Source organism: Ranitomeya variabilis, chromosome 7 (genome assembly GCF_051348905.1).
Source record: "Ranitomeya variabilis isolate aRanVar5 chromosome 7, aRanVar5.hap1, whole genome shotgun sequence".
NCBI classification, from domain to species: Eukaryota; Metazoa; Chordata; class Amphibia; order Anura; family Dendrobatidae; genus Ranitomeya; species Ranitomeya variabilis.
Genome location: NC_135238.1, coordinates 230,583,904 through 230,595,991, shown reverse-complemented (window position 1 = coordinate 230,595,991; position 12,088 = coordinate 230,583,904). Strand labels below are relative to the sequence as shown.

The 12,088-nt window shown below is 38.6% G+C and overlaps 1 protein-coding gene across 6 annotated transcripts in view; it reads left to right on the top strand.

Annotated features, from left to right (window-relative positions):
- Positions 1-9,926, top strand: part of LOC143784626 (peroxisomal N(1)-acetyl-spermine/spermidine oxidase-like) — a 43,253-nt gene extending 33,327 nt beyond the window's left edge. For 4 of the 6 annotated variants that reach the window (XM_077273099.1, XM_077273100.1, XM_077273101.1 and 1 more), the window contains exons 4-5: positions 1,611-1,794; positions 8,792-9,926. In XM_077273099.1, coding sequence (XP_077129214.1) covers positions 1,611-1,794; positions 8,792-8,929 — 322 coding nt within the window. In that variant the 3' untranslated portion in view covers positions 8,930-9,926. The remainder of the gene's footprint in view (positions 1-1,610; positions 1,795-8,791) is intronic. The other 2 variants (XM_077273102.1, XM_077273103.1) reach the window with 1 other exon arrangement.
- Positions 9,927-12,088: the final 2,162 nt, after the last annotated feature.

The window sequence follows — 12,088 nt, the reverse complement described above, 5'->3', positions numbered from 1 at the left end:
CGGGGTGAGAAACACTTATAAGAAAGCATCAGTAGGAAGACATTGTACAAGGGTTATGGGCAGTGTAGATATGAATCCAATGTGAAAGATAAAGACTTGCTAGAAAGCATCAGCAAGAGGACATGGTACAGCAAGTACTGAGCAGTGTAACTGTGAATCCAACGCTAACTAGAAAGCAGCAGATAATCTGATTCTCACTCTACTATTCCTTGTCTCCTCTGCATTTATAAACTTCAATATGCTGCTGTAATCTGATCCAGCAGTCATCTTATGATGGATTTTAGCAGTATTTCAGAGTGAATGACAAGATCAGAAGTCGGAGGGAGGAAAAGTGTCTGATAAGTGGAGAAAGTAGCATATTTTTCTGATTACATATATTACAAAGTTTCTTATATTTGCCTGTGCTATTCATTTATGCAAAGTTAATTGAACCAACAGTGCTCATTTAGTTAATTGTAGTTTCTTTGTGTATCTGCAGTACTAACACGTCGCCTCTCCTCGAGTCTAAACACCTTTATTAACTAATCTGTATTCAGATCCGGTGGTTTGGGCAATCAAATCATGTAGTAAAGTCGCGGGAGTTGCACTAATCACAGGTTCATTTGCAGTTGTCGAAATTCCATGATATATTGTGCAGCGAGAAAACAAAGGAAAGCAAGAAAAAAAAAAAAAAACATCCATGCACATCTGCCAAGAAATCAATTGCTTCATATTTGTATCCGTCCTGAGAAAGCTGGGTGCCATGTAATATTGCTTCCACCCAGCTTTCCTATACTCAAGAATGGCAACTTGGCCTTTCTATGCAGAGGTAAATGGGCTGCAGGAATGAAGGGTGGTCCAAACATATGGAATTTTTTTACATAAAAAAAAAGTTAAAAAAAAAAAAAAAGTTTTACTCACTTTACTAACTTTGTTCTAACACTTCTCGGTCCAGTTCCGATACAGAGTGACTGCTGGTTGGACAATCCCTTTAATCTACTCTGTAAGTCTGGCTTATAGATAAGGGTCCAAGCAGTGTGCCCACTTAAAGGTATCCTTATGCTCTATTAGAAATCCCATTTAAAGAGCAATTTAATCTATGCATATAATCCACACCTAGTAAGTCTCTAGGACATGATTATGGGATTTGAAGAGAATTTTTTTAGACTTTTGTCAATCATCTAATTGAAAATAAAACTTAGTTGGACCCGCCCCTTTAAGAGTTTACATGCTTTAAGAGCTATTTCTGGACTATGGAACAACGAGGACCTCTCAGCATTTCCCGGACCCTAGAAGTGATTCCTGCCTTTCACCTGGTTTATCTCGTCTTTCTATTAAGCACTTAGCTGGAAGCCGCAGGTTTTATCACGTATCCAGCGCTTTCCGCACCGCGATTATTCTAAATGTTTCCAGCCGCTATCAGGGGAACGTCGGGAGAGGGAATCTCTGCAATCAGACTATTAATAGCCCCACTTCCATTGTAATAGCTGCTCTCTCCAGTAAGCGATTCACAGAATTTCCAATTTGGCACTTGCTGAATCATTAAGGCTCTTGCCATACTCATTTTACATTGTATTCATCATTCTGTTAACTTTTTGCAATTCATTTCTTTCTTTTTTTTTTTCCCCCAGACTACTGAAGAAATTTACAGGCTGGCCAGTGACCGAACTACAAGGCGTGCTGCGCTCCACGTGGCACAGTAACCCTTATATACGGGGGTCTTACACTAATGTCCCTGTAGGAGTAGATGCTGTGAAGGAACAGATGGCCCTTGCGGAGCCACTGCCATCCACGTATCATAGGAAGACCCTACTGGTATGCAATGATATATTCATAATTCTAAGCTACATCATCCCTAGAATACGGCTCCATGTGTTAAAGGATAATACTGTGATAAATCTGCCCCCAATGTACATAAATACTACTATAATACTACCCCTATGTAGAAGTACAAGAATATAACTACTATAATACTGCCCCCTATATACAAGAATATAACTACAATACTACCAATACTACAGCCCTGATGTACAAGAATATAACTACTATAATACTGCCCTTATGTACAAGAATATAACTGCTATAATTCTGCTCCTATGTACAAGAATATACTATAATACTGCTCCTATGTACAAGAATATAACTGCTATAATACTGCTCCTATGTACAAGAATATAACTACTATAATACTGCTCCTATGTACAAGAATATAACTACTATAATACTGCCCCTATGTACAAGAATATAACTACTATAATACTGCCCCTATGTACAAGACTATAACTACTATAATACTGCCCTTATGTACAAGAATATAACTACAATAATACTGCTCCTATGTACAAGAATATAACTACTATAATACTGCCCCCTATGTACAAGAATATATCTACTATAATACTGCCCCTATGTACAAGAATATAACTACTATAATACTGTCCCTATGTACAAGAATATAACTACTATAATACTGCCTCCTATGTACAAGAATATAACTACTATAATACTGCCCCTATGTACAAGAATATAACTACTATAATACTGCCCCTATGTACAAGAATATAACTACTATAATACTGCCCCTATGTACAAGAATATAACTACTATAATACTGCCCCTATGTACAAGACTATAACTACTATAATACTGCCCTTATGTACAAGAATATAACTACAATAATACTGCTCCTATGTACAAGAATATAACTACTATAATACTGCCCCCTATGTACAAGAATATATCTACTATAATACTGCCCCTATGTACAAGAATATAACTACTATAATACTGCTCCTATGTACAAGAATATAACTACTATAATACTGCTCCTATGTACAAGACTATAACTACTATAATACTGCCCTTATGTACAAGAATATAACTACTATAATACTGCCCCCTATGTACAAGAATATATCTACTATAATACTGCCCCTATGTAGAAGAATATAACTACTATAATACTGCTCCTATGTACAAGAATATAACTACTATAATACTGCCCCTATGTACAAGAATATAACTACTATAATACTGTCCTTATGTACAAGACTATAACTACTATAATAGTGCCCTTATGTACAAGAATATAACTACAATAATACTGCTCCTATGTACAAGAATATAACTACTATAATACTGCCCTTATGTACAAGAATATAACTACAATAATACTGCTCCTATGTACAAGAATATAACTACTATAATACTGCCCCTATGTACAAGAATATAACTACTATAATACTGCCCTTATGTACAAGAATATAACTGCTATAATTCTGCTCCTATGTACAAGAATATACTATAATACTGCTCCTATGTACAAGAATATAACTACTATAACACTGCCCCTATGTACAAGACTATAACTACTATAATACTGCCCCTATGTACAAGAATATAACTACTATAATACTGCCCCTATGTACAAGAATATAACTACTATAATACTGCTCCTATGTACAAGAATATAACTACTATAACACTGCCCCTATGTACAAGACTATAACTACTATAATACTGCCCCTATGTACAAGAATATAACTACTATAATACTGCCCCTATGTACAAGAATATAACTACTATAATACTGCTCCTATGTACAAGAATATACTATAATACTGCTCCTATGTACAAGAATATAGCTGCTATAATACTGCTCCTATGTACAAGAATATAACTACTATAATACTGTTCCTATGTACAAGAATATAACTACTATAATACTGCCCCTATGTACAAGAATATAACTACTATAATACTGCTCCTATGTACAAGACTGTAACTACTATAATACTGTTCCTATGTACAAGAATATAACTACTATAATACTGCTCCTATGTACAAGAATATAACTACTATAATACTGTTCCTATGTACAAGACTGTAACTACTATAATACTGTTCCTATGTACAAGAATATAACTACTGTAATACTGCTCCTATGTACAAGAATATAACTACTGTAATACTGCTCCTATGTACAAGAATATAACTACTATAATACTGCTCCTATGTACAAGACTGTAACTACTATAATACTGCTCCTATGTACAAGAATATAACTACTATAATACTGCCCCTATGTACAGGAATATAACTACTATAATACTGCCCCTATGTACAAGAATATAACTACTATAATACTGCTCCTATGTACAAGAATATAACTACTATAATACTGACCCATATACTATTATTATTATTATTAATAATTTATATAGCACCATTAATTCCATGGTGCTGTACATGAGAAGGGGTTACATACAGGGTTATAGATATCATTTACAGTAAACAGGTTTACAGTGACAGACTGGTACAGAGGGGAGAGGACCCTGTCCTTGCGGACTTACATTCTATGGGTTAGTGGGGATGAGACAGAAGGTCGGAGGTGCAGCAGCTCTGGCGGTGGTGAGGCGGCTGATCTGGCGGTGGTGAGGCGGCGGCTCGGTTATTGTGGGCTGTAGGCTTTCCTGAAGAGATGGGTTTTCAGGTTCCGTCTGAAGGATCCGAGGGTGGTGGATAATCTGACGTGTTGAGGCATGGAATTCCAGAGGATGGGGGATATTCGGGAGAAATCTTGGAGGCGGTTGTGTGAGGAATGAATAAGTGTGGAGGAGAGTAGGAGGTCTTGGGAGGATCGAAGATTCCGTGAGGGAAGATAGTGGGAGATTAGTTCAGAGATATAGGGAGGGGACAGGTTGTGGATGGCTTTGTAGATCAGTGTTAGTAGTTTGTACTGGATTCGTTTTGGAATTGGGAGCCAGTGGAGGGATTTGCAGAGGGGAGAAGCAGGGGAGTAGCGAGGAGAGAGGTGGATTAGGAGGGCAGCAGAGTTGAGGACAGACTGGAGTGGTGCAAGAGAGTTAGGCTAGGGTCACATTGCGTTAGGGCAATCCGTTTAGCGCTAAGCGCTAGCGGATTGCGCTAACGCAATGTCTTTTTCGGGGTCGCGTTAAACGTCCCCGCTAGCGCAGATCCCCAATCTGCGAGAGCGGGGAACGGACCTCGGGCACGCCGCGGACGCTGCAAGCAGCGTCCGAGGCGCGCTACAAAACACCGGCACATCGCTAGCGCGTGCCGAAAATGACACGCGCTAGCAAGGCGCTTTAACATTGCGGGCAATGGGAGCGCTAACGGACGCGTTGCACGGCGTTAATTTCCCCGTGCAACGCTGTCCGTTAGCGCTCAGCCATAAACACAATGTGACCCTAGCCTTAGTGGGGAGGGCACAGAGGAGGGTGTTGCAGTAATCGAGGCGGGAGATGATGAGGGCATGCACAAGAGTTTTGGTAGATTGTGGGCTGAGGAAGGGATGGATTCTGGCAATATTTTTGAGCTGGAGGCGACAGGAGGTGGCAAGAGCTTGGACATGAGGTTTGAAGGACAGGGCAGAGTCGAGAGTTACCCAGAGGCAGCGGATTTCAGGAGCGGGAGAGAGCGTGATGCCGTTTACCATAATAGATAGATCAGGTAGGGGGGATACGTGAGGTGGGGGAAAGATGATGAATTCGGTTTTGTCTACATTGAGTTTTAGGAAGCGAGAGGTGAAGAAGGAGGATATGGCTGACAGACACTTCGGGATTCTGGACAGCAGGCAGGTGACATCTGGGCCAGAGAGGTAGATCTGAGTGTCCTCCGCATATAGGTGGTACTGGAAACTGTGGGACTTTATGAGTTGTCCTAGGCCAAGGGTATAGATGGAAAAAAGTAGGGGTCCTAGGACAGAGCCTTGAGGGACTCTAACAGAGAGAGGGCGGGATGAGGAGGTAGTGTGGGAGTGGGAAACGCTAAATGTGCGGTTGGATAGGTATGAGGCAATCCAGAACAGGGCAAGGTCTTTGATGCCAAGGGAAGAAATAATCTGAAGCAGTAGGCAGTGGTCAACGATTAATCCCCAATCCCCACAGTTTTAAGCGTGCCCTAAAAACGCATTTGTTCAGACTGGCCTACCGCCTCAACGCAGTAAACTAACTATCCCTGTGTGGCCTATTAAAAATAGAAAAAAAAACAAAACACATAATCAGGTTCCTCGCATCATGTTCTCATACACTTTATGCAGTTAATAGCCTCTGTGTCTGTACTGCTACATACTTAGGCAGTTAACTGGTTCATGCAGCTTTACATGAACACCCGAGCCTTACACTATGGCTGGTCCAAATAACTAAAGCAATTGTCACCATCCACCTCTCGTGTCTCCCCTTTTCCTCATAGATTGTAAGCTTGCGAGCAGCAGGGCCCTCATTCCTCCTGGTATCTGTTTTGAACTGTGATTTCTGTTCTGCTGTAATGTCTATTGTCTGTACAAGTCCCCTCTATAAGTTGTAAAGCGCTGCGGAATATGTTGGCGCTATATAAATAAAAATTATTATTATTATTATAACTGTGTCGAAAGCAGAGGACAGGTCGAGAAGGAAGAAGATGGAGAACTGTCTGTTAGCTTTGGCTGTAAATCATTAGTAATTTTGGTCAGGGCAGTTTCGGTGGAGTGGTGGGGGCAGAAGCCAGATTGGAGGATGTCAAGGAGAGAGTTAGATGAGAGGTGGGAGGAACGTTGCGCATGGACATGCTGCTCAAGGAGTTTTGAAGCAAACGGGAGCAGTGATATGGGGCGGTAGCTGGGCATAGCGGTTGAATCAAGATTAGTTTTTTGAGGATGGGTGTGATGGTGGCATGTTTGAAGGCAGAGGGGGAGGTACCAGAAGATAGCGATAGGTTGAAGAGATGGGTTAGGGCTGGAATGAGCGTGTTAGTGAGGTTGGGGAGCAGGTGAGAAGGGATGGGGTCAAGTGTACAGGTGGTGAGGTGTGATTTGGAAAAGAGGCGAGTAAGCTCTCCAGTGATGTTGGAGAGGGAGATTATTAGGGAAGGGCAGAGGTCTGGTATATGGAGTGGTTGAGGTGGTGGAACAGTAAAGGTTTGCCTTGTTTGGTCGATCTTGTTTTTGAAGTAGGTGGCAAAGTCCTCGGAGGAGATGAGGGGAGTTGGAGGTGGCAGTGGTGGGTGGAGGAGAAAGTTAAATGTGCTGAACAGTTGTTTTGGGTGGTAGGATAGTGAAGATACAAGGTTAGTGAAATAGGTCTGTTTAGCAGAAGTGAGGGCTGATTTGAAGTCAAGTGTAGCTTGTTTGAAAGCAGTGAAGCCGTCTGGCAGGCGTGTTTTCTTCCAACGCTGCTCCGCAACCCTGGATGCTTGTCGAAGTTTTTTTGTGACATTGTTATGCCAAGGTTGCCTATTGGTTTGTCGCACTGTGCCATGCATGAGAGGGGTGACTTAGTCTATGGCTGATGTGAGGGTGGAGTTATAGAAAGCGGTGGCGCTGTCCATGTCGTGCAGTGAAGATATGGAGGACAGGGGTAGGAGAGAGTCTGAGAGTCTGTGAGTGTCTAGATGTGCGAGGTTTCTGCGAGGATGTGGTAATGGCTGGACATGGGGGGCGGGTGAGGAGGACAAGGATGAGAAGGTGAGTAGATGGTGGTCAGATAGGGGGAAGGGAGAAGTTGTGAGATTAGATAAGGAACAGAGGCAGGTGAAGATGAGGTCTAGTGTATGTCCGTCTGTGTGGGTGGCTGTGGAGGACCAATGGGTGAGTCCAAAGGATGAAGTAAGGGCCAGTAGTTTGGAGGCTGCTGGCTGGTGGGTGTCAGTAGGGATATTAAAGTCGCCCATGATGATGGTGGGGATGTCGGCAGAGAGAAAGTGAAGGAGCCAGGTGGAGAATTGGTCGATGAAGGCAGTGGCTGAGCCCGGTGGTCGGTATATGACAGCCATTTGGAGATTGGAGGGAGCATAAATACGGACAGAGTGAACCTCGAAAGAAGGGAGGATAAGGGAGGGTGGGGGTTGGATAGGGTTGAAGGAGATATATATATGAATATAACTACTATAATACTGCCCCCATGTACAAGAATAGAACTACTATAATAGTGCCCCCTATATACAAGAATATAACTACTATACTACTGCCTCTTTATACAAGAATATGACTACTATAATGCTGCCCCTATGTACAAGAATAGAACTACTATAATACTGCTCCTATGTACAAGAATATAACTACTATAATACTGCCCCTATGTACAAGAATATAACTACTATAATACTGTCCATATGTACAAGAATATAACTACTATAATACTGTCCATATGTACAAGAATATAACTACTATAATACTGTCCATATGTACAAGAATATAACTACTATAATACTGCCCCTATGTACAAGAATATAACTACTATAATACTGCTCCTATGTACAAGAATATAACTACTATAATACTGCTCCTATGTACAAGAATATAACTACTATAATACTGCCCCTATGTACAAGAATATAACTACTATAATACTGCTCCTATGTACAAGAATATAACTACTATAATACTGCTCCTATGTACAAGAATGTAACTACTATAATACTGCTCCTATGTACAAGAATATAACTACTATAATACTGCTCCTATGTACAAGAATATAACTACTATAATACTGCTCCTATGTACAAGAATATAACTACTATAATACTGCCCCTATGTACAAGAATATAACTACTATAATACTGCTCCTATGTACAAGAATATAACTACTATAATACTGCTCCTATGTACAAGAATATAACTACTATAATACTGCTCCTATGTACAAGAATATAACTACTATAATACTGCCCCTATGTACAAGAATATAACTACTATAATACTGCTCCTATGTACAAGAATATAACTACTATAATACTGCTCCTATGTACATATAGAAAATAATTCAATATATTGATGATTATTATTACTATTGATTGGTGTTTTATTTGAATGCAGCCTTTGCAGGTTCTTTTCGCCGGAGAAGCTACCCATCCCAACTTCTACACGACTACTCACGGTGCCTATATGACTGGAGTACGGGAGGCAGAAAGGCTCATAAAGCTTTATGAGTGCAAAGTGAACCCGCGCCTCTAATGCAGCCATCATCGACCATGTTTACAATAGATCCGGTTGTGGCATCGGTGCGTCCGTGGCTACATGTGTCTCCATTGACTCAGATTCTGCACAGTGATACATTCTCAGATCCTCCTGGATAAAACATATCGCCAATTTTTGCCTAATTCAGGGGTCTTGTTTCTTGGTTCTGTTGTTCTCCAGCTTTTGTAAATCTACAGCTCTAATAACTCTGCAACTGTCAAGAATATGCTGGGAGTTGTTGTTGTTTGAGCCCACAAAGTCCATGATCACTTTGTATGTGGCCCCTTTTTAGGTCATTAAGGACAGCACAGCAAATATACAGGAGTTGGAAGCAGAATGGCACAGAATCTGGTATCGGGCCACTGGTGCTACACGGACGAGCAGAACATTGATGCCTATGGAAGTAAATTGGAGTCTGACTCGGCAAATGTGAATTCTGATAAACTTTACAAAACGTCCAAAACTTGATGAGGATGATGTGAATACTGATTATATTGATCGAGTATTCAATTGATTCTCACTGAAGAAATATCTATTATTTTCTGATTTAAATTATATTAAATTCCTAAAATTTGAATAAAGATTTTAAAAATATTAATTTAAAAAATAATGAACTTTATTTTATACGTGTGGTTCCAAGTTTGTTATAAATTGATTTAGACAAATTCTTGTTTACGGACTTGTTTTTATATGAGGTAACTAAAAACTAACAAGTTTATAGAAGCAACATTGTAGAATATTAACCGAACCTGGAAAAAAATGTTGACCCCATCAGAAATATTAAGAAAGTAACAATAAGTGTTTTTACTTTTCTGTCACTTGTCTTATCCATGGTTTTTCCCTTTTTTTTTTTCTATGCTGTTGTGCATAAATATGTGATTCCTCAGAATTTGTTTTAGTCTTTGCTTGATGAAGAGACCTGTGTAGTCTCGAAAGCTTGCAATTTGTTACCATCTTTTCAGTTAGCCATTAAAAGGTATCAACCACTGAGGACTCTCAATTCTAAATATTTTACTTTTCTGGCGTTTTTTCATCATACTTTAATGCTACACTTGATGTAAAAAATATAAAAACTGTAATATTGCTCCTATGTACAAGAATATAACCACTATAATACTGCCCCTATGTACAAGAATATAACTACTATAATACTGCCCCTATGTACAAGAATATAACTACTATAATACTGCCCCCTATGTACAAGAATATAACTACTATAATACTGCCCCTATGTACAAGAGTATAACTACTATAATACTGCTCCTATGTACAAGAATATAACTACTATAATACTGCTCCTATGTACAAGAATATAACTACTATAATACTGCCCCCATGTACTGGAATATAACTACTATAATACTGCCCCCATGTACTGGAATATAACTACTATAATACTGCCCCTATGTACTGGAATATAGCTATTGCTCCCTTTAAACGATAATATGGATCTGAGATGCATATACTTTTGAATGGAATTTCTCTCTAGAACATAATTATAGACTTGCATGAGGAGTACAATATATCAGTAAGTATATGTTACTTGAATTGTAAGAGCTATATATCGGGAGAGTAGCATTATTATGTGATCAAATATATTATACATGTAAGAGCTTCTGACTTATGATCATTCTAATCAATACTTGTAAACCATTGTATTGCTCTGTGCTGGCGCCAAGGTTGAACAATCAATCTTTTTATGGCTTACGATCAAAGTAGTTCATGACGTGATAATTGGATATAGGGGAACCTGTTCAGGAGATTAATTGAGTTTTCAATTATAATTCATACAATTCTTCTATATCTTAAGAATCAGGCTGGACTTAAAATTGCATATATTTATGATGAACTGACTGTGAATATGGCAAATATTACTTCTTTTAAAACGAGGTAAAAATCTGAAGATTCCTTGTTTAAATTACCATTTAATTTTCCGAGTGGGTATATAATACTGCCCCTACGTACAAGAATATAACTACTGTGATACTGCTCCTATGTACTGGAATATAACTACTATAATACTACCCTTATGTACAAGAATATAACTACTATAATACTGCTCCTATGTACAATAATATAACTACTATAATACTGCTCCCTATGTACAAGAATATAACTACTATAATACTGCCCCTATGTACAATAATATAACTACTATAATACTGCTCCTATGTACAAGACTATAACTACTATAATACTGCCCCTATGTACAAGAATATAACTACTATAATACTGCCCCTATGTACAAGAATATATCTACTATAATACTGCCCCTATGTACAAGAATATAACTACTATATTACTGCTCCCTATGTACAAGAATAAAACTACTATAATACTGCCCTTATGTACAAGACTATAACTACTATAATACTGCCCCCTATGTACAAGAATATAACTACTATAATACTGCCCCTATGTACAAAAATATAACTACTATAATACTGCCCCGATGTACAAGAATATAACTAATATAATATTGCTCCTATGTACAAGAATATAACTACTATAATACTGCTCCTATGTACAAGAATATAACTACTATAATACTGATCCTATGTACAAGAATATAACTACTATAATACTGCTCCTATGTACAAGAATATAACTACTATAATACTGCCCCCTATATATAAGAATATAACTACTATAATACTGCTCCTATGTACAAGAATATAACTACTATAATACTGATCCTATGTACAAGAATATAACTACTATAATACTGCCCCTATGTACAAGAATATAACTACTATAATACTGCCCCTATGTACAAGAATATAACTACTATAACCTCCCTTCTTTGTGTAAGTGTGGTATATTTGTGTGCATTGCTGAGTCCTGTTTCTCCCTAACGTCTTGCTGGCCCGTGTGATAAACTGTTATTTAATGGGTGTAATAATTAGTTATTCAGTAAACTAAATGTGCCACAAAATAATGATGATATAAATTTGCTCTAGAAAATATGTAACGCTCACAGAGCCATTCTGGCATGGAAAAAAAAAAAAAAACCACGATGGCTTTCAGAATACAGCAATGGAAAAAAAAAATGTGTCCACAATAATCCAGTCCATTGGGATAAACTGTAGGAATAAGTCCTTATTTAATTCCATAAAGAATAAATGACATTTTGCATTCGTTTGTATCAGAAATCGG